Source organism: Triturus cristatus, chromosome 8 (assembly GCF_964204655.1).
Source record: "Triturus cristatus chromosome 8, aTriCri1.1, whole genome shotgun sequence".
NCBI classification, from domain to species: Eukaryota; Metazoa; Chordata; class Amphibia; order Caudata; family Salamandridae; genus Triturus; species Triturus cristatus.
Window position 1 is genome coordinate 355,459,567 of NC_140591.1, and position 19,079 is coordinate 355,478,645.

General features: G+C 45.2%; 2 protein-coding genes across 3 annotated transcripts in view; one reads left to right on the plus strand and one right to left on the minus strand.

Annotated features, from left to right (window-relative positions):
• PDS5B (PDS5 cohesin associated factor B) overlaps positions 1-19,079 on the plus strand; it is an 802,561-nt gene that overhangs the window by 63,454 nt on the left and 720,028 nt on the right. The window lies entirely within an intron of this gene.
• LOC146802122 (uncharacterized) lies at positions 3,990-17,903 on the minus strand. The gene is made up of 2 exons (XM_085621685.1): positions 17,629-17,903; positions 3,990-7,803 (listed from the first exon to the last, which is right to left on the minus strand). Exon 2 carries the CDS (start codon positions 7,613-7,615, stop codon positions 4,970-4,972), a length of 2,646 nt encoding a protein of 881 aa, XP_085477811.1. The 5' UTR covers positions 7,616-7,803; positions 17,629-17,903; the 3' UTR covers positions 3,990-4,969.

Genomic DNA, 19,079 nt, shown 5'->3' on the forward strand with positions numbered 1-19,079 from the left:
CCACTTGATTAAATGTTGCACTTAGGGGAGAGGATGTGGTGTTACCTCCAGAGCTGCAGACTTTGCAACTGGGGAACCAGGTTGGAGTTTCTGCTTCAGCTCGACATTCTGTGATTCTGGTCAAATCACTTAATCTCCCCATGTCTACAACCAAAATGAACTTGTTCTTGTGTGATGTAACCAATGCTCATGTAAAGCACTCCAATACCTGACAAGTCTACATTATATAAAACTGCAAAAACACAAAAAATAAAAAGTGGTTTGCACACGTCTGTCATTGGGCTACATGTGGGCTACATCTGGGTGATATTTGTGCTGCATTTGGGCTCTTTTGTCTCTGGTGGCCATCTTGGGAGCTTTATTTGTTATGAAGTTTCCTAATTTTCTCATTTACTGCAGTCTCCTCCGTAGGAAATGCTTTCAGTTTTTCACTTTGATTCCATCAAGAAGGCATTCAGATGTGTTGCACATTTGCCATACATTCTGAATGGTAACACTCTAGTTGCTCATTAGATCACTGTAGTAAAGCTACTGCTCACCAGGGAAGTCTTCTGCTGGTATTCAAAGTGCATTTTTCAGTCTGCATGTCAGAATTTTTTAATGAAGTAGAAGAGGATTTGAGAAGTCACTCAAAATGTGCCCTAATTTTTCTTTCTTCAGCACTAATCATAATTTCTATGGCAAAATGAACCCCCTCATTTTGTTCCTTTTTAAATTAAATGTTTAAATATCTTTATTTCAATCAAGATGGCTTCAGGTGTGCAATACGTTTGTCATAAGTAGGACTGTTAGCGCTCTAGTTGTTCTTTAGAACACTCTGGGAAGCTGCAGTAGAACATAAAGGAGTCAACTGACAGTCTCTGCCCTTGTTGGATGTACATGTTTTACCGTGAATGTCAGACTTCATTCTCACATGACTGTGAAAGATAGTGTGAATTTACAGAAAATATATGCTCTCAGTTTAGCTTATTTATAGATCACCTTCCAAACCTCTGTGGGGAAAAGCATAAGAAAATAGTTTTCTCTCAAACATGATTCATGATATCCCAGCAGAAGGCTTTTTCATTTGGTAAAATCACCTTAGAATACACCACAATTCCTAAAATGAGTATGGTACCATCAACAAATGATTTATAATGTAACTAAAGTCTTAAAACCTTCTATTAAATGCAATGCTTTTTAATGAGGTGCTATCATGTATATTGGTCCCAAGATGGCTGTCAACACTTCTTGGATGAACTGCTGACAGCCAATCAGATCTCACAATGAGATGTGTGGTTAGGCTCCGCCCAGATATATATGTGATTTTACTTTTGATTTTCTCAGGAACTACTGAACGGATTTACACCATTTAACCAAAAGGCACGACTCTGAACTAAGGGCTACCTTTTTGCCAAATTTGGTGTAATTCCGTTTGTAGCTGCGACTAAAGGTTCCTATGGAAAATTGCATGGGGAAAACACATTTTGGGACCCCCATTTTTTTCTCGGCCCCCGCTTGACGAATCACCCCAAGACTTTCAGGATAGGAGCGGACCGGAGCTGGACAAAAGTTTTGAAAATTTCGCGAAGATTAGTCAACCAGCGCCAAAGTTATTGGGAATAGAATTTTGCGGATTTCCTATGGAAAATGGAAAATATAAAATATATATATATATATATATATATATATATATATATTCTAGATGGATACCTTAGTAAATCTACCCAATAAATGTTAGTGATTTTATACAATGATGTCATATTACAATTCATGAGTGATGTAATATATGTGGGCATTTAGCTGTGCATGGTGAGGGCGCAAGTTATAGTTACCTCAGGCCACGTGTTTTTCCCGTGGAAGCAATGTTGGGACTCGCTTCTCTGAGTCCTCCACCCCCCCCCCCCCCTCCTCTAGTGAAAATTAAAAAAAAGAGGGCCGTGTAGGAATACCCTCACCCCCAGGTCATGGTCTTGGGACCCCTCCATGCAAAATAAGCAATTTTGTAATTTAATAATTTTTTTTATTTCTACTGCACGCTCGCGACAAATGTGCAAATTAGTGGTTAAAAAAAAAAAACACAAGCGTGGGCTCCCTCGCTTGTGTTTTAAAAAAAGCCCTCCAGTGAGCCAAGTCTGGGGCATATGTAATAGCAGGCACAGGACCGCGCGGCTCCCCGCAGCCCTGAGGACCGATGCCCCGCTTCCCTGGGGACAGCCATTTCTTTGGAGCAATGTGTTATAGAAGTGTGTGTGTGGGAGGCCCCGCGCAAATCCCCCTGCAGCACCGGGGACCACCACCTCCCCAGGTCAAATTACAAGTAAGGAGGGGAGCTGCCAGCCCCCCACCTGGAGCCATACATGGCCGTGGGGACCGCCAGCCACCCAGGACATAGCTGTTCGCAATAGCTTGGCTGGAGCTTTACCGCTACCACTGTGGTCCGCTTTGAGCAAGCGAGAGCATTTTCCTCTCGCTTGCTCAAAGCTGAGCTCAATTTGTTTTACACAGAGGGAGCTGCATGTGAGCAGTTGCTTATGTGTAAAAGCGATGTCTACTCCTACAGAAGGCGGTGAGCTGGCAGGGACCGAGGAGGTCTTGAGGCTCACCCTGTGGTCCCCACCACTACAATGTGGGTGCCCTGGCTGGGACTTGGGCACCCACATTCGAGGCCGTGGGATGAGGTTTCGGCCCCGGGGATTTCTGTGATGACCTCATCCAGTGACTGTTTTAAAAAAGTTTGAGTGTTAAAGATATATACTAAGGTGTATTGCTGAATCAGTGGGTGTATGGGTGTCTGTATGGATTACTCAGTGGATGCATGACTGACTGTATGAGTGAGTGATTAGGTGTCTCAGTGAGTGTTTAGGTGAGTGACTGGCTGTGCAAATGAGTGTATCTGTCAGTTGATGTCTTAAGTGTGGTGTATGAGTGTCTTAGTGGGTACTTGAATGGCTATATGGATGATTGATTGTGGTTGTCTGCCTACCTTTGTGGTTGTCTGGGTGTATGGTTGAGGAGGTGTGTGACTGCGGAGGTGTGTGACTGCGTGGATGGAGGAATGAGTGAATGTATGGCTGGATGAGTGAGTGGGTGAGTTAATGGCTGTGTGGTGTACTGTGTGTGTGTCTCAAGCTGTATGGGTGAGTGAGTGTATGGCTGTGTCAGTGATTGAGTGCATGTGTCAGTATGAGTAAGTAACTTGGTATGTGAAAGGCAGTATAGGTGAGTGATTGTATGCGTGAGTGAATATGAGTGGCGATATGGATGAGGGCGTGTCTGTCACTAACTGTATAGGTGAGTGATTATGTGTTACTATTTGTATGAGTAAGTAAGTGGGTGTGTGTAACTGGGTGAGTAAGTGGCTGTGTTTGACTGTATGGGTGAGTGTCTAGGTATGTGAGTAGTTCCATGGCTGACGCCCTGTGTATGAGAGGCAGTATGGGTGAGCGAGTGGATGTGTGTGTAGATCTATGTATCAGTGAGTGGGTGTGTTAAGTACTGGTATGGCTCTGTGGATGTGTTTGTCAATGGTTGTATGGGAGTGGCAGTGGGTGTTTGAAAGATTCTATAGGGGTGTGAGTGGGTGCGTCAAATGCTATGGATGATGTCATCAGTGATGTCATCAGTGATGTCATTTGAGATGTCATCAGTGATGTCACTGACTATGTCATGAGTGATGTAATATTTAGATCATAACCAGTGCATTGCAGGGGTGCAAGTTGTAGTTAACTTGGGTAACTATAACAGCTGAATTTCTCTGGTTTTGGATGAGTAAAATCTGACCCCAACTATAACGTCCGTGTAACCTTTGTTCTTTTTAGTGAATTTGTCGGAGGGAGGATTTATTACAGGACAAGGAAGCTAGGGGCGGTACTCAGAGCCCCGGGAGCCACCACAGAACTGAGCAGGAGAGCGAGTCGGGGACAAAAGGGGCACCTTAATTTGAGCAGGGGTGCCTGGGAACGCTTGCTCTAAAACTGAAGAAAACAGACATGTGAGACATGGAATTCGAGGTAGATCACAATAGCAGTTTAATGAGAAGATGCAACTTCAAAGAAACTGCAAGACAAAGGCATAAAATACAAAATACAAAATTCAAATATCACATCCATTCTCTTCATATCAGATTGTCTGAGAGAAAGAAAACTCAGTGTATAAACGCATCAGTGTTTGAGATCTCTATCACCAAGGTACTCTCATATCTACTCTAGAGCAAGCATTCCTGCAATTTTGAATGAAATGAATACATTGTGATCAGAAATAAAGAGAACAACAACTAAACACAACAGGACATTTCATGTAGGTAAAATACAACACAATGCTAAGCAGGCGCAAAAGCAAACACAAGAGCCCCTATGTGCTCTTGGGGAAGACTTACGGAATCTGTCTGTCACCTACATACAGACAGCAAGGTAATCCGTCGAGGTGTCTGGGTGCTCCCCTTATATACTATTCTATGAACTCCTTCGCACGCTACTCTTACCCAAAAATAAACCTCGTCTGCAGAATTTCACCAGACATGTCGTCATTTACCACTTAATGCTGACAATGAACTAGGTGAAAAGGTCAGTTTCTCAGGCCAATCGCTTGTCGTAAATTACACAGAGCAAGCAGAAACTATAAGCAGACATTGTACGCGAAGCAAAAAATATAAACAGATATTGTGCGCAAATCGACTATGTACATACATAAATCCTCTCAACTTAAGCTCTGCGGTTGCCACTTCCTGAAATGCGGGAAACCTGCCCAAGAAACAAGTGCTATGCCAGGATGCAGCTTACTGTATGTTGAAGTGTCAAGAGGATGCTGAACTTTGGTACCGACCGGGTAGGGTAGGGGCTACCAGTTTGGAGGCAGAAGGCCTCGCAGAAAGAGGAACTGAATCTGCGTTGGGTCAGAGCTGGGTCAGACCTGCCATCAGCCTGCGATGCACTAAAATGGCAGAGCTATGGTCAATTTAACAAAAGGCCTATATAACATATAAAAGGGCCTACACAGCACGGGCAAGTGGGAGGGATGTCTCAAAATCAGTCCCTCTCTCATTTCCCTCCTCTTGTTCATCTTTAATGAACACCATTCGTACAGCATACTTAGCTGGCGGTGGGGGCAGTGGCCATGTGGCGTCACGAGGAGAAAGCCCTCCATCACTCCTATTCGGGCCTGCTTCTATTTCTCCCTGTGATTCCTCTTTATCCCCAGCCATTATCTCATACGGGTGTACTAAGTCTTTCCTCGAGGGAAGTGGGGGGCTATCAGGCACCTGGGGCTGATAACACCTACCAAGGGAAGCCTGTGACGCGTTGGACCCAGGGATGGTGAGCTCTACTATGTTCAGCCTAGTCACTTCTTCCCCGTCCCCCTGTTCAGTGCGTATTCCAGTGTACACCCCTGAGCTTGCGTAGTTCATACCAATTATCTTAGAACTGAATCTTTTCCCACAATGTATTAGAATCTGTACACCACAACACAACAGCAACAGCACACAAATTATAGGCATCATAAATTTTAGTTCAGCAGACAGCCATGAAGGCATCCAGTCAAAACTGAACAAATTATCAAAAACGTCTGCTTCAGCACCTCCTTCCTCATGCATCTGTTTCCCCAAAGTGTCCAAGTCCTCGATGGCCTTTGTAAGTGTTCCGTTGTCCGCATCATTAGCCAAAATGAAAGTACAGCAGGACTTCCCCACTCTTGCACATACACCACCACTCATCGCAGTCAGCTGATCTAGAACAAATCTGTGCTCTAGAATCATAAGTCTCAGAGGTCTCAGTTCTTCTTTCACGGCGTTGAACCCATCACGGGTGTTGTTGACGAGCTGCATCAGTTCGTATCGCGTCACTTGGAGCCAGCGAGCATTGGCTTTTGTCTGGAACATGGGGACAGCGCCCCCGAAGAATAGTTCAGCTTCGTTGAAAAGGAGGAATTCTTGTGGAACCTCGTGAATCGGACCACTTGAGAAGTATTTCTGAAGGCTCCTTTTTCGGTGGTGGAGCAGGGTGACATCACCTGTCATTGGGTGGGTATGGATGCGGGAAATGTTCGATGCTGGTACAACCAGGTGTAGTTCATGCATCATGACCATGGAACAGAGTCCTTTCCAGTGGGGTGGCAGCTGCAGATAAATGTGTTCACCGCAGGCCCAATAGATGTCCATGAGGCTGGAGGTGCCGTACTGAAGGTCCGAATTAAAAATTGTGCTGCTGCAGTTTGTGTTGCGGCCCACAGAGATCGTTCCATTACCTAGGAAACAAAGGAGAGGAGACTTCAGCTTGTATGCTTTCTTTGGTTGGTATCTTGTACCCTCATTGAAAGTGTATCTTCTAGTCTCTTGTGCCCATATCTCAGCGCACTCCTCCCCTATCTTCTTATCAATACGATGTATGTCATCTTCCTCCACAATGGCATCCCCTAAGGAGGCTGCCTTACATACCAAGTCATGTGGGCCATTCCACCTGCCGTTAAAATAAATGTTGGCCTGCAGGCGCAACATTGGCCTCCACTGACAAGGGCATTGGGAATCATTATGGTTGGCTTGGCGATGCACTGGTGAGTGGCATTTTGACGGGGTTGTTGGGAAGGCGAAGTACCCTAGTCTCCTAAACTGGTATCTCCAGACCTCCAACAGGCCGATGGGCATCTCCATACCACGGTAAGCCCCTATCCTCCTTTCATACTCTGATGGATTTGTTACCACTGTAAATGTAACATACTTGTCATCCCACTCTGTAGCATTCACAAGCACACCATCTATTGTGGCTGAGTGGAGCTGTATCTGACCATGTATGCGACAAAGAAACAGATGTAGGAGACATTTGGCAGTGGGTGGTGGCACTTCTCTGGGAAATATCAATTTGTCTGCGCCTACCGCATGAGGGATGTGAGAGCACACAAAGCAGGATTCATTTGTGACCTTCCTCCCGACCTCCCTCATGTCTCTATACCACATGTTGTCAAACAGTGCATTGTGAACCCCATTATCCTCTGACATCTTATCAGTGCGCTGGGAGTGGAAACCAGGCATGAAATGCTGGTCATAGGTGTACACAACTGTGTCCTGAAGTTTACTAACCCAGTCTACTACTGGCGAGGCCACTGCTTGCTTGCGAGTGATACGTGGCGAATACCTGGCAGGTGCCTTTATGCCTCTGACAATCAATTCACTCCCAACACTTCGCTTATTCTGGCGGAATCTTTTATGAGTATCTGGCATATGGGCATTCAAGGTGATATCCAGTACCATATCCCATTCTGTTGGGTTAGCAGGGGGTGTGGAAGGTGCCAGAGTGGGCGGTGCATAGGTGTCAGGAAGTGTCTCATACTGGGGTTGTCCTAGGGTAGATCTAACATTGCTAGCTGTACCTCCCCTTCTCTCTGGATACACCACAACCCAATCAAATGCAATTACTGCAATTAAAAATACAACAAAGAGAATACCGATTACTGTACATATCTTTTTCAGTGAAAGTTCGGTATGCGAGGAACGTCTGTTACTGTGTCTCAGTCCATAGATGGCCATGCGATCTTCATACTCCTTCTCTTGGATAGACCATGGAAACATGATGCCCACCTCTTGTCCATAGTTCAGGCCAGGGATGGTGCCGGGTGGATCCTCACGTGGCTCCGATGTATCCATGCGTTCCTTTCGGCTATTCGGACTGCAGTGGGTGAAGAGTCTATGACCTGATAGGGTCCTTCAAATTTAGGATCTTTCCACTTCCGGACTTGTTTCTTTACGAAGATTTTTGTCCCAGGGCATATAGGTGGAAGTTCATCAGAAATAGAGCCCTTGTTCTGTGTCCTTGATATCTGAATAGAAAGGAACTTTGCAGCACGAGTTAGTGCACACAAGTAATCAAACAGTTCAGCTTTCACAATCTCAGAAGACATTTCAGTGTCTATTTTAGGTCTGGTGGAGGGAACAACCACATTCATTGATCTGCCCGTGACAAGCTGGTGAGGTGTGAGGTGATGGTCAGAACTGGGAGCATTTCTGAGTGTGAACAGAGCAATGGGAAGGCAATAGAGCCATTTCTTTCCAATTGTGGCACTTATCTTACTGATTTTGGCTTTGAGCAGGCCGTTAAGGCGCTCACAAATACCATTGCTTTGTGGATGATAGGCTGATGTCAACTTATGTTTTATTCCTAACATTGAGGTAATTATGGCAAAGATATCATTTGAAAAATGGTGGCCATTGTCACTTCGAATAGCATCCGGTAATCCCCAGCGACATATGACCTCACGAAGCAAAAAAGTAGCTGCGGCCTTTGCGTCACAATGGACACATGGTCCAGCTTCAATCCACCTTGAAAATGGGCATACCACTACAATGAGGTACCTGTAATTGTTGCATCTGTCAATCATGTCTATGTAATCAATGTGGAGTTCTCTAAAGGGACCTTTGGGCCTTGGTATTGTTGAGGCAACTGTCTTCATAGTTGGGTTAGGTGAATATTGTTGACAAATGAGGCACTGATGAACGAAGAGTTGTATCTGCTCATATGCATAGGGGATGAACCATTCTGTCTGCAAAGTTGTGGACATGATATCACGAGGGACATGTGCCGGAAGGTGTAATTGAGTGAGTGCTACTTGTAATAGTGCCTGTGGCATAACTGGCTTCCCTGTCATTGTCTGTCTGTAAATGAAATCTGAAACATCTTGTTGCACTCCTCTCTTCTTCCACAGCTCTTTCTCTTCAGGAGGGGCACTCTCCTGTATTTCTCGTAGGTGTAGTTGTGCAATGATATCATATTGCTGTGTGTCATCTATAGTGTATGAAAGTGTTGGATCAGGGGTATCTGAGAGCAACGATTCACTCGTGTCATCGATTGTACTCTGTGTATCTGCCTGCACTACTAAAGGTGCATCTTGAGCAAGCAGGATGGGGGCACAGGTATTTTGCCCTATCACTTGAGATGGTTCAGGTCGGGGCCCTCTGGCAGCTGCTTTTGCAGCCCAATCCGCCATGGCATTTCCTCTGGAAACAAAATCTTGGCTATTTGTGTGTTCAGTACACTTTACTACAGCCACTTCTGCTGGTAATGTTAATGAATCTATTAGTTCCTCAAGTAACTGTTTGTGCATTACAGGTGTGCCATCAGTTTTAAGGAAGCCACGCCTTTTCCATCTCAGAATGCTGGAATGTGTTGTTGTGGTGACATATGCAGAATCGGAGTATACAGTAATCCTTTTATCAGCTCCATGTTTGAGGGCTGCAATCAAAGCTACTAACTCTGCTGCCTGTGCTGAATAATGCAATGGCAATGTTACTTGCTGTACGATGTCTAGTGAGTCAGAGGAGTCTCTCTGTTGTGCTCTGACCACTGCAGCACCTGTGTATCTTATTCCTGTCTCTTGATCAATGGTAGAGGAACCGTCAACAAAGTAAATTACACTATCTGGCAATGGGTCCTCTTTCGCTGTTCCTGACTCATCTGGACAATATGTGGCACAGTCATGACTGTCATCAGTTGTGGCAATGGGATGAACAAAGAACGTGGCAGGATTCACAGTATGACATTTAACAACCTTCAAAGATGGTAATGACAGTATGACTTCATATCCTGACACTCTTTGTGTAGTAAGAGTTGTTTTAGCTTTTTGTATTACTGCAAATACTGCATGCTCAGTGTACAGTGTCAGAGGGGAGCCCATGACTATGGGGGTGCTTTTCTCAACAGCAAATGCTGCGGTTGATAAGGCCTGCTCACAAGGATAATGGCCTTTCATTACCGAGTCTAACATGCCACTGAAGTATGCGATGGGTTTGTGGCCCATGGGGTACTTCTGGGTGAGTACTGCTGTCATGACCTGTCCATTACAGTGAGTGAACAGATAGAACTCTTTTGTGTAGTCAGGAGAGCCTAACACAGGTGCGTTTGTAATCTCATCTTTCAACTTTGCAAAGGCTGATGTCATTTCAGGTGTCCAGTCAATCTTATTATGCTTGTCTTTGGCCGTTTTGACAGCTGCCAGGAGTGGTGCAGTAATGGTGGAATAGTCAAAAACCCATTGTCTAACGTAGTTCACTAGTCCTAGGAACCTTTGCATGTACTTAACTGACTGGGGTTCTGGAGTGCTGGCTCTACTCTTCCTGGGGTAACTCTTCTCCCTGATGCTGAGATCAGCTGTCCTAGGTATTGTACTTCTTCCTGACAATATTGGAGTTTCTGTTTGTCTACTTTGTATCCTCTCTGTGCCAATGTTGTAAGCAGAGCAACTGTATCCCATCGGCACTGCTGCTCAGTGGTGCTACAGAGGAGTATGTCATCGACATATTGTAGCAAGGTGCTGTCACATTGGAAATTTGACAAGTCATCTTTGACAACTCTGTTGAACACACTGGGGGACTCACAATACCCCTGGGGCAGTCTTTTATATGTAAATTGCCTACCTTGGAATGAAAAAGCAAATAAGAACTGGCTGTCTATGTGTAGAGGGACACTAAAAAATGCATTTTTCAGGTCAATGACGGAAAAACATTTAGTGTCAGGTGGGATGTTGGTAAGTATCACTGAAGGGTCTGGGACGATGGGAAACTCTGGGATCACTATGCTGTTAATTGAGCGTAGGTCGTGCACTAATCTCCATTGATTAGTCTTCTGTTTCCGCACCGGAAAAAGGCACGTGTTACACGGCGAGATACAGGGGTATATCACACCTTGATCTAGCAGCGCTTGTATAGTAGGGGCAATTCCCTCCTCTGCTTCCCTAGACAAAGGGTACTGGCGCACTCTGGGTAGAAGGGCACCTGGTTTCAGTGTCACTCTGAATGGTGCAGCTGATTTAATGAGCCCCACATCATTGGGACCTGTTGTCCAAAGAATGCTTGGTACCTGAGCTAGGTCTGAGTCACGGGTAGCATCGAATACTTCGGGCGGAGTTGGAGTTCTAATCTCAACTGTCACCGACAAAGGTACTGGATTTTGGTAAATAATCTCCACTTTGGAATATTCCTCAGGATCTCCAAATAGTTGGTGATCTGAAATATTCCTTACTTGATGTCCAGGTTCGATGAAAATGACACAGGCCTATGTGTGGGCATTGTCGTCTAGTGCTAAGAAAGCTCCATACGTGGGTGTTATTTCAAGACCGTGTATTCCTAGGATCATGTTTTTGTCAGGCGCAGGCATGTTCTGTGACTGGGGACGAAAAAGGAATTCTTTGGGAAGTTGGACAGTGCGCCCATTCATCTCTGGTGTATTGGCAACAACAATGTGTACCGCTGTGGAAAATGCTTGCTCATCCATTGGGCGGGCTCTTATCTCATCTCTCAGGGAGGAATCCACAGTGACAGCCATCATCCTGCACATTGATGTACCAAGAATGGAACAAGTCATTGTACAGTTCTCTTTAAAACTAATTGTCATATTTAATTTGGCCATGAGGTCTCGTCCCAAGAGATTTACTGGGACTGTGTTGAGTAGAGTAAGCGTTGCTGAATACATTTACCTCCTATTTCCATTGGTACTGGTTTGGTAAAAGGGACCCTTATTATTGCCCCAGAGAAACCCTGTGTGTCTGCGCTCTGGTTGGAGATGGGCAGTGCTCCTTCCCTAATGCAGGAAAACGTAGCACCTGTGTCAACCATAAAACTATAAGTTTTGTTGTTTATCGTGACATACACAACTGGGTCCTCTCTGATATTTGTGAGGCACGATAACACGGGACACACTAGAGTTGTCTGTGGGCTGTCCTAACTTGAATATCCTCTAGCCTGGTACTGCTGGATGGTGCCCTGTGAAAAGGGATTGGTGGTGGGCAGTATTGTGGCTCCCTGAGGCACGGGAGCTTGCGTCTGTGGCACCATTTGGTACACAGGCATCTGTGGCTGAAGTAGCTGTGGCTGTGCTTGTCGGATCTGGGGCTGCATTTGGGCCATCGCAGGTGTCTGTAATTGTACCTCTTGTAGCATTGGCTGCTGTGCTGGGGAAGGATAGGAATATACTGCTTGGGGCGGCAGCGGCTGCTGCTGCTGGTAGTATTGTACTGGCACTTGAGCTTGTTGTGGATTTCCTCTACTTACGGACCTCCCCTCATCCCGCATTTTGGTATGGCATTCCCTCATAAGGTGTCCTGGTCGCTGACAGTAGTAGCACAGTCGTGCTCCTGGCTGTGGCGCAGGTCTTTGGAAGCCTAATCCTCTACCTCTCCCCCGCATCCCAGTATTTGCATACCTCATTTGCTCATTACCATAATACTGCTGTTGTTGCTCATTGGTGTATGCCTGTTGTTGCACACTATTATTGAAGGGCTGTGCCTGTAGGTTTGGTGCAGCTACTTGTGTGTTACCTCCTAGTGCAGTCTGGGCATCTTGTGGGAAATTAGTAACAGCAGTCATCTGACTCACTGGTGAAGCCACCATCATTGTATCAGGGGTCTCCCTTTTCTTAAGTTTTTGCTGCACTAATTTAGCTGCTGCATTTTCAATAGCTAATAGCCTTTTCTTCTCCTGTTCCTGCTCCTTTTTGCAAAAATGAATGATGTGGTGTTGTATCTCTGGCCATGGTTTGCACTCCATGGCTACTATTCCATCTAATTTGTCCTGTACAGCAGTGGGCAGTCCCTTTTTTTACTGTGTGGTAAAAGAACCTACAATTACCCCCTGTTACATCCCATTTTTCTCCCAATTCCTGATGCCATTTCTCCTTCATTCGTGAAATGTACTGTGCTGGATCTTCATTGCTTTGCATTGTCTGTGACATCAAAGAGCCAATGACAGGAACGTCAGGAAATTTCCTACGCAATTCATTCCATAGGGGTGATCTAATCTTATTGAAGGGGTTACCGTCGCACCGTGTATTAGTAGTAGACAGTCTTGTGTCAATGCGTGTGAACATGTCCTCTGCATCCTCTCCAATCAAGGAGGTGAGCAGACTTTTTACATCTCCAATAGCCAATGGAACACCTGCAGTGTGTTTCTCAAAGGCCTGTATCCATTTTCCAGCACCCTCTGTGAGAGGTGGGAGTTGTTTCTTTAAATTGTCCTTGTCCATTAGTGACCAAGGAACATAAAGGGGGGGGATCTTTAACATTTTTAAATAACAGGGGTAGCTGGCGTGTCACCCCTGTGGGCCTTGTGTTGTCATATCTACGTGAGTATTTCTGCCAAACTCTTAGGCCCTTGCTCATATAATCGTAATCCCAATCGTCATCTCCTGCCCCCTGCAGAATACATTCTTCAGCTGTGGCCATGTCTTCTGGTTCAAATGACCCATCCCGAGGCCAGACATTCATTTGAGGTGCATTAGCTTCTGTCCAACCTGCTAAATTATCTGAGAATGGATTGACATAATAGTCAGTCCCTTCCCCAAGTATCACTATCTCATTTGGCGTCAGACCATTGGTCATTGACGGCAATGGCCTGTTAGGGGCCATGTGATGCAGAGTACTAGATCTTGTTGTTCTTAGCGTTGCAGTACCTGATACATCATAATCTTGTGGGATGTCATCAGGCCGCCCATGGCTACCTTGCACTGCAAGTCTCTCTCTCTCTGTCCTTCTCTGCCTTCTCCATCTTGTTTCTGCCCGTTCGAGCACACTTGGTAGATCAAGATTATCAAGGTCCATCTGTTGTGCATCTGGCCTGCGTGGTGTGACTACTGGTGGCACTACCTGAGGTATGTGTATGGATGGGGGCGTGACAATTGTTGGCAGAGCTTGCGGTGTGCTTGGGTTGATCGTCAGAGGAGCTGCTGGGTTACTCTGAGGTGGGGCTGGGGCTATGCTTTGGACCTCCTGATGGAAGTCTATCCATGGCTCCTGCTGTGGGGGGATCATTGGGACCCCACCACTACGTGAACCCACCGGGCCTGCAGCTCCAGCCAATTCACTTAGTGTTGGTGGCTGCCTTCTTCTAAATTAGCCTAAGCCACCCATTAGTTCAGTGAGTTGATCCTCTACCCTGTCCACTTGTAATGATAACCGCTGTATTGTTGCGGGGTGGCCAGTGGGACGCCCTGAATGTTGCTCGTGTGACGTGTCCCCTGATTCTCTATCTGTTCCTTGGTGTAAGTTGTGCTCTGTTCTCCATCTACTAATGTCCGCCTCAGTGATTATTTCTGGGCGAGATTGTTCACTATCTCTGTTTCCTCCATTGAATTGTAGCAAGTACTCTTCCTCTCGCTTGGGACCTGTGTTAAGGGGTCGCCACCCGTTATGGTGTGCCTGTGTATTGCTGTGCTGCTGGCCAGGGGAGAGGAATGGGCCATAGTGTCTAGTCCTTGTCTCTAAGGGCTCGCTATTGTCAGTGAAAAATGTAGGTGCTGTAGGGCTAGGCCTAGGAAGCGGCAGGTGGGAGCTGTGCTGTGAACCACCAGAGGCTCCATCACTCTCTGAGCCCTCTTCCTGCTGGTGAGCTGCAGAGTTGGGTGCTGGTGTCAATTTTATTGTGAATAGCGCATCAATCTGACCTGGCATTCCTGATGTTGCACACTGCACCCCTGGGCTTTAGGAGCTTAGGGTTATCTGGCCCTGCGCATTCCCTGGCATGCTGTTTGGTGAATCTTCTGAGGGATCTGAAGCAGAAATATCCTCATGTCCTACAGCTGCCTGATCATTTAAATTAGGCTCTAGGTCAGCCTTAACAACTCGCTCTGTATACATGCCATCTGCGTTATAGGCTGGTGGCGGTGCGGTAGGTACTGGGGCCTTTTCATCATTGTCCTTAAAGACTCTCCACAGAGCCAGGGTCTCTTTACGTTTATCTAGTTTGTTCCCAGAGTACTTCCCTTCCAGGAATGTTTGAGCATGATCTAGTACTGCCTTATCGAAGGTACCCTCTTTTGGCCAAGGGTGTAGCATAGTCTGTGTGAGCTTGTGCAGCTCTCCACAATGTTTTCTTATACGTTTCCCTTGAGTAGCAAAGTTCTTTATCACGTGTTCTAGTGGTGTTGCCATTATTCTCTAGCGTTGTGTGTATTCAGAAATAACAGTATACCTCCACTGGGTGTCACTTATCAACCTCACCTGCCACAGATTTGTTGTTATTTATAACCTAGGGTATTGTGTGGGTTGGCTTATTTCTGACCACAAATAAACAATGTTATTCTCTTGGTAACAGGCGGTTTTGTAAGTATCCCCACAGTAATGGGTAGTGCGTTATAGGAGGACGTCCCTGTAACTGCTCTGATACTTAATGAGGGCTGCTGCTGCAGCTGCACATGCAGCTGCTGGGCGTGATGCTCACAAATCAGGGGTAAGTTGGGGTCGTTAAGTGCCTGCAGCAATATCCTGTGCTGTTCACAGCCTAATGCGTTGCTAGTGATTTGTGACCCTTCCTGTTGTTCCAGGTGGCTGTCGCCTGTAGGAGACGGTGTGAATAGAGGGGACGGTGTAAGTGGTTCTTGGTGAGCGAGATCAGGGCTCCCCAGCTGGGTTAATACCGTGGAGGAGTCTCTAGCAGCATATGGTGTCGGAGGGGACACTAGTGGCGGCTGCAGCGGTGTATCTGGAGCGTCTTCCACTGAGGGGGTGCTTTGTGGCAGCTCAAGTACAGGGTCTGGGTTCAGGGTAGTGGGTCTACAGGTAGGCACTGGGAGGCGCAGCTGCACTAGGTGTAGTGAAGATACCTTTACCTCAGTGCCATGTGCTAGTGTGACTCCCAGCAACTTCCACGCTCTGGCTATCAAGGCACTTTGTCGCCTCCCAAAGGTTGCTATAGTCTGTTCGTCAGGATTGTGCACCGCTATTATTCTGTCATTTAGTATGTGCAGAACTATCCCAACTGACTGATGTTCACTATTGCTCATCTGTATCCCTTAGTACTCTATATATATATATATATATATATATATATATATATATATATATATATACTGCTCTCCTTATGTGTCAGTAGTCAGGGTGATCATATATTAGCTCGTCCCCCAATGCCTCTTTAATGGTTAAATAAAATGCCTCTTTAATCTCCCGCTTATCTGGACCGTTATAGACTCCTTCTGGTGAGAAGTCAGGAAACTGCAGGGCACCAGGATGTTCACCAAGGCAGTAAAGAAGGACCTTGCTTCGCAGGGGGTTACGGGGCCAGGAGCTGGTGACCTCAGTCAGTGATTCTAATCCTGGCACTATCATAGAAATTTGCACATATATGGTGTCTGCGGTTTTATAAGTTCTGTAACCAAATATTCTATTTATCTGTGTACCTATGCTGTACCTCAAACCTTAGTGACACCTAATTAATGTTAGCAACACTAGAAATGGTCAATGGTTTGGAAAAAAAAAGGCAGCACTAAACAATATACTTATAACAATTGTGGCGCAAAAACATTTTAAATAAAAAACACAAAACTTTCAATAAAACGAAAACCACTACGGTTATCAGTGGCAGATCAATACATGTGGGAGTACAAAAAACAGTTCCATTCCTCCCTAGTTATTGAATCTCACTAACAAACCAATCTTCTGCATTTGGCAGTGATCTTCTGTCACAATGGTAACCCTACCTAGCAGGTCTTATCCTAATAAAATCGATACAGACCAGTCAACATCAATTTAACATAACCATCATGTTCTTATACATTCAATATACATCTGCACATCATAAAACATATCATCAAAAATACAAATAACAAAATAACTGTGCACGTAAATAATATGGCCTTACTAAAATCAGCTTCTGTGTCAGCCAGTGACCCTTACTGCAGTGCCCATATAAGCACCAACCACAATAAAGTGCTACTATCACACTTAATAAACCTCTGTATGCATCATTAAACAATATCCGAAATCATACAATCCTGAAATTCTACATGTGTTTCAAGAAAGAAGCAAGTCGGGCACGTTTTGAGGGTTTCTATTTTCAAACAATGACTGCATACTTTGCCCACTGAAGGACAAAAAAACACGTGCTACCTATTACAATGGCGCACACACAAAAGGGAAACTGACACACAAATACCCAAAAACACTTAAACATAATATCCCAAAACCATCCCGGGGAACCTCTTGTAATCCTCATCAATCAGGCGATATTCGCTGTCCAGTAGCTAAGTGGTCACGAAATATCCAGCCTCTTTCCTACTGTGTACTGACGTAGGAGAGCCTCCACTGTATCCAATCAGAGGAGCGCCATATTGCTGAAAGAATACGATAGTAAATCGAACCTTTCCTTCTCTTCTACCAGGCTGATCCCTGACCCCCTGATAAAGAGGCGCTCTCTGTTTCACTATATACAGGGAGACCCAACAGCAAGCTATTAAAATATGAGTAGACTGCAGACATACACAGTCTCTCCCTTATTCCTTATTCACTTCTTATTCTTATTTTTTTTGTCTTTCTCCATATGTCTGTTTTCCATACAAAAAATAAATGTAATAAACCAAAGAAAAAATGAAGCTAAATGAACCTGTGAAAGACGCAAGACGCAGCCTTTCCCTCCGGGCACTCAAGGCAAAAACAATAGCACACACATCTATATATAACAAAAAGGAAACAATAAACCAACAACTTCCTGACCGTACTGTCCAGCTCAGAATTCCATGCCGCACACACAAGCCTCCCCAGTTAAAAAATGTCCTTAGCGAGACCAACCAGACAGGAGACAGGAAAGAACTGAGAGCCGAGAAAAACACAGAAGCCTCACAAGCGCTCCTTTCATAAACCGTCACCCAAGCGTCACCTCACGTCAGGTAGCATAATACTCACCCGAGTGCTTGTACTCAAAGGCTTCGGCCAGAAAGGAGTCACGAGTGCTCAGTCTGCGTCCCCTCGAACCCAGCCGTTACTGCCCCCGTCTGCTGGCACTGCCACTCCGAGTCACGGCACCAAAATGTCGGAGGGAGGATTTATTACAGGACAAGGAAGCTAGGGGCGGTACTCAGAGCCCTGGGAGCCACCACAGAACTGAGCAGGAGAGCGAGTCAAGGACAAAAGGGGCACCTTAATGTGAGCAGGGGTGCCTGGGAACGCTTGCTCTAAAACTGAAGAAAACAGACATGTGAGACATGGAATTCGAGGTAGATCACAATAGCAGTTTAATGACAAGATGCAACTTCAAAGAAACTGCAAGACAAAGGCATAAAATACAAAATACAAAATTCAAATATCACATATCCATTCTTTTCATATCAGATTGTCTGAGAGAAAGAAAACTCAGTGTATAAACGCATCAGTGTATGAGATCTCTATCACCAAGGTACTCTCATATCTACTCTAGAGCAAGCATTCCTGCAATTTTGAATGAAATGAATACATTGTGATCAGAAATAAAGAGAATAACAACTAAACACAACAGGACATTTCATGTAGGTAAAATACAACACAATGCTAAGCAGGCGCAAAAGCAAACACAAGAGCTCCTATGTGCTCTTGGGGAAGACCTACGGAATCTGTCTGTCACCTACATACAGACAGCAAGGTAATCCGTCAAGGTGTCTGGGTGCTCCCCTTATATACTATTCTATGAACTCCTTCGCACGCTACTCTTACCCAAAAATAAACCTCGTCTGCAGAATTTCACCAGACATGTCGTCATTTACCACTTAATGCTGACAATGAACTAGGTGAAAAGGTCAGTTTCTCAGGCCAATCGCTTGTCGTAAATTACACAGAGCAAGCAGAAACTATAAGCAGACATTGTACGCGAAGCAAAAAATATAAACAGATATTGTGCGCAAATAGACTATGTACATACATAAATCCTCTCAACTTAAGCTCTGCGGTTTCCACTTCCTGAAATGCGGGAAACCTGCCCAAGAAACAAGTGCTATGCCAGGATGCAGCTTACTGTATGTTGAAGTGTCAAGAGGATGCTGAACTTTGGTACCGACCGGGTAGGGTGGGGGCTACCAGTTTGGAGGCAGAAGGCCTCGCAGAAAGAGGAACTGAATCTGCGTTGGGTCAGAGCTGGGTCAGACCTGCCATCAGCCTGCGATGCACTAAAATGGCAGAGCTATGGTCAATTTAACAAAAGGCCTATATAACATATAAAAGGGCCTACACAGCACGGGCAAGTGGGAGGGATGTCTCAAAATCAGTCCCTCTCTCAAATTTCTAAGGTTTTTTAAAATGCTAATTCCTAACTATAATTTCCTTGTAACCTTTAGTTTTTGTAGTGAATTTATAAGTTTTTTTTAACTAACAGTTCTGTTTGCAGA

Coding starts and splice junctions, on each gene's coding strand:
- LOC146802122 (XM_085621685.1), bottom strand. CDS start 7,615: ATGGATACATCGGAGCCACGTGAGGATCCACCCGGCACCATCCCTGGC.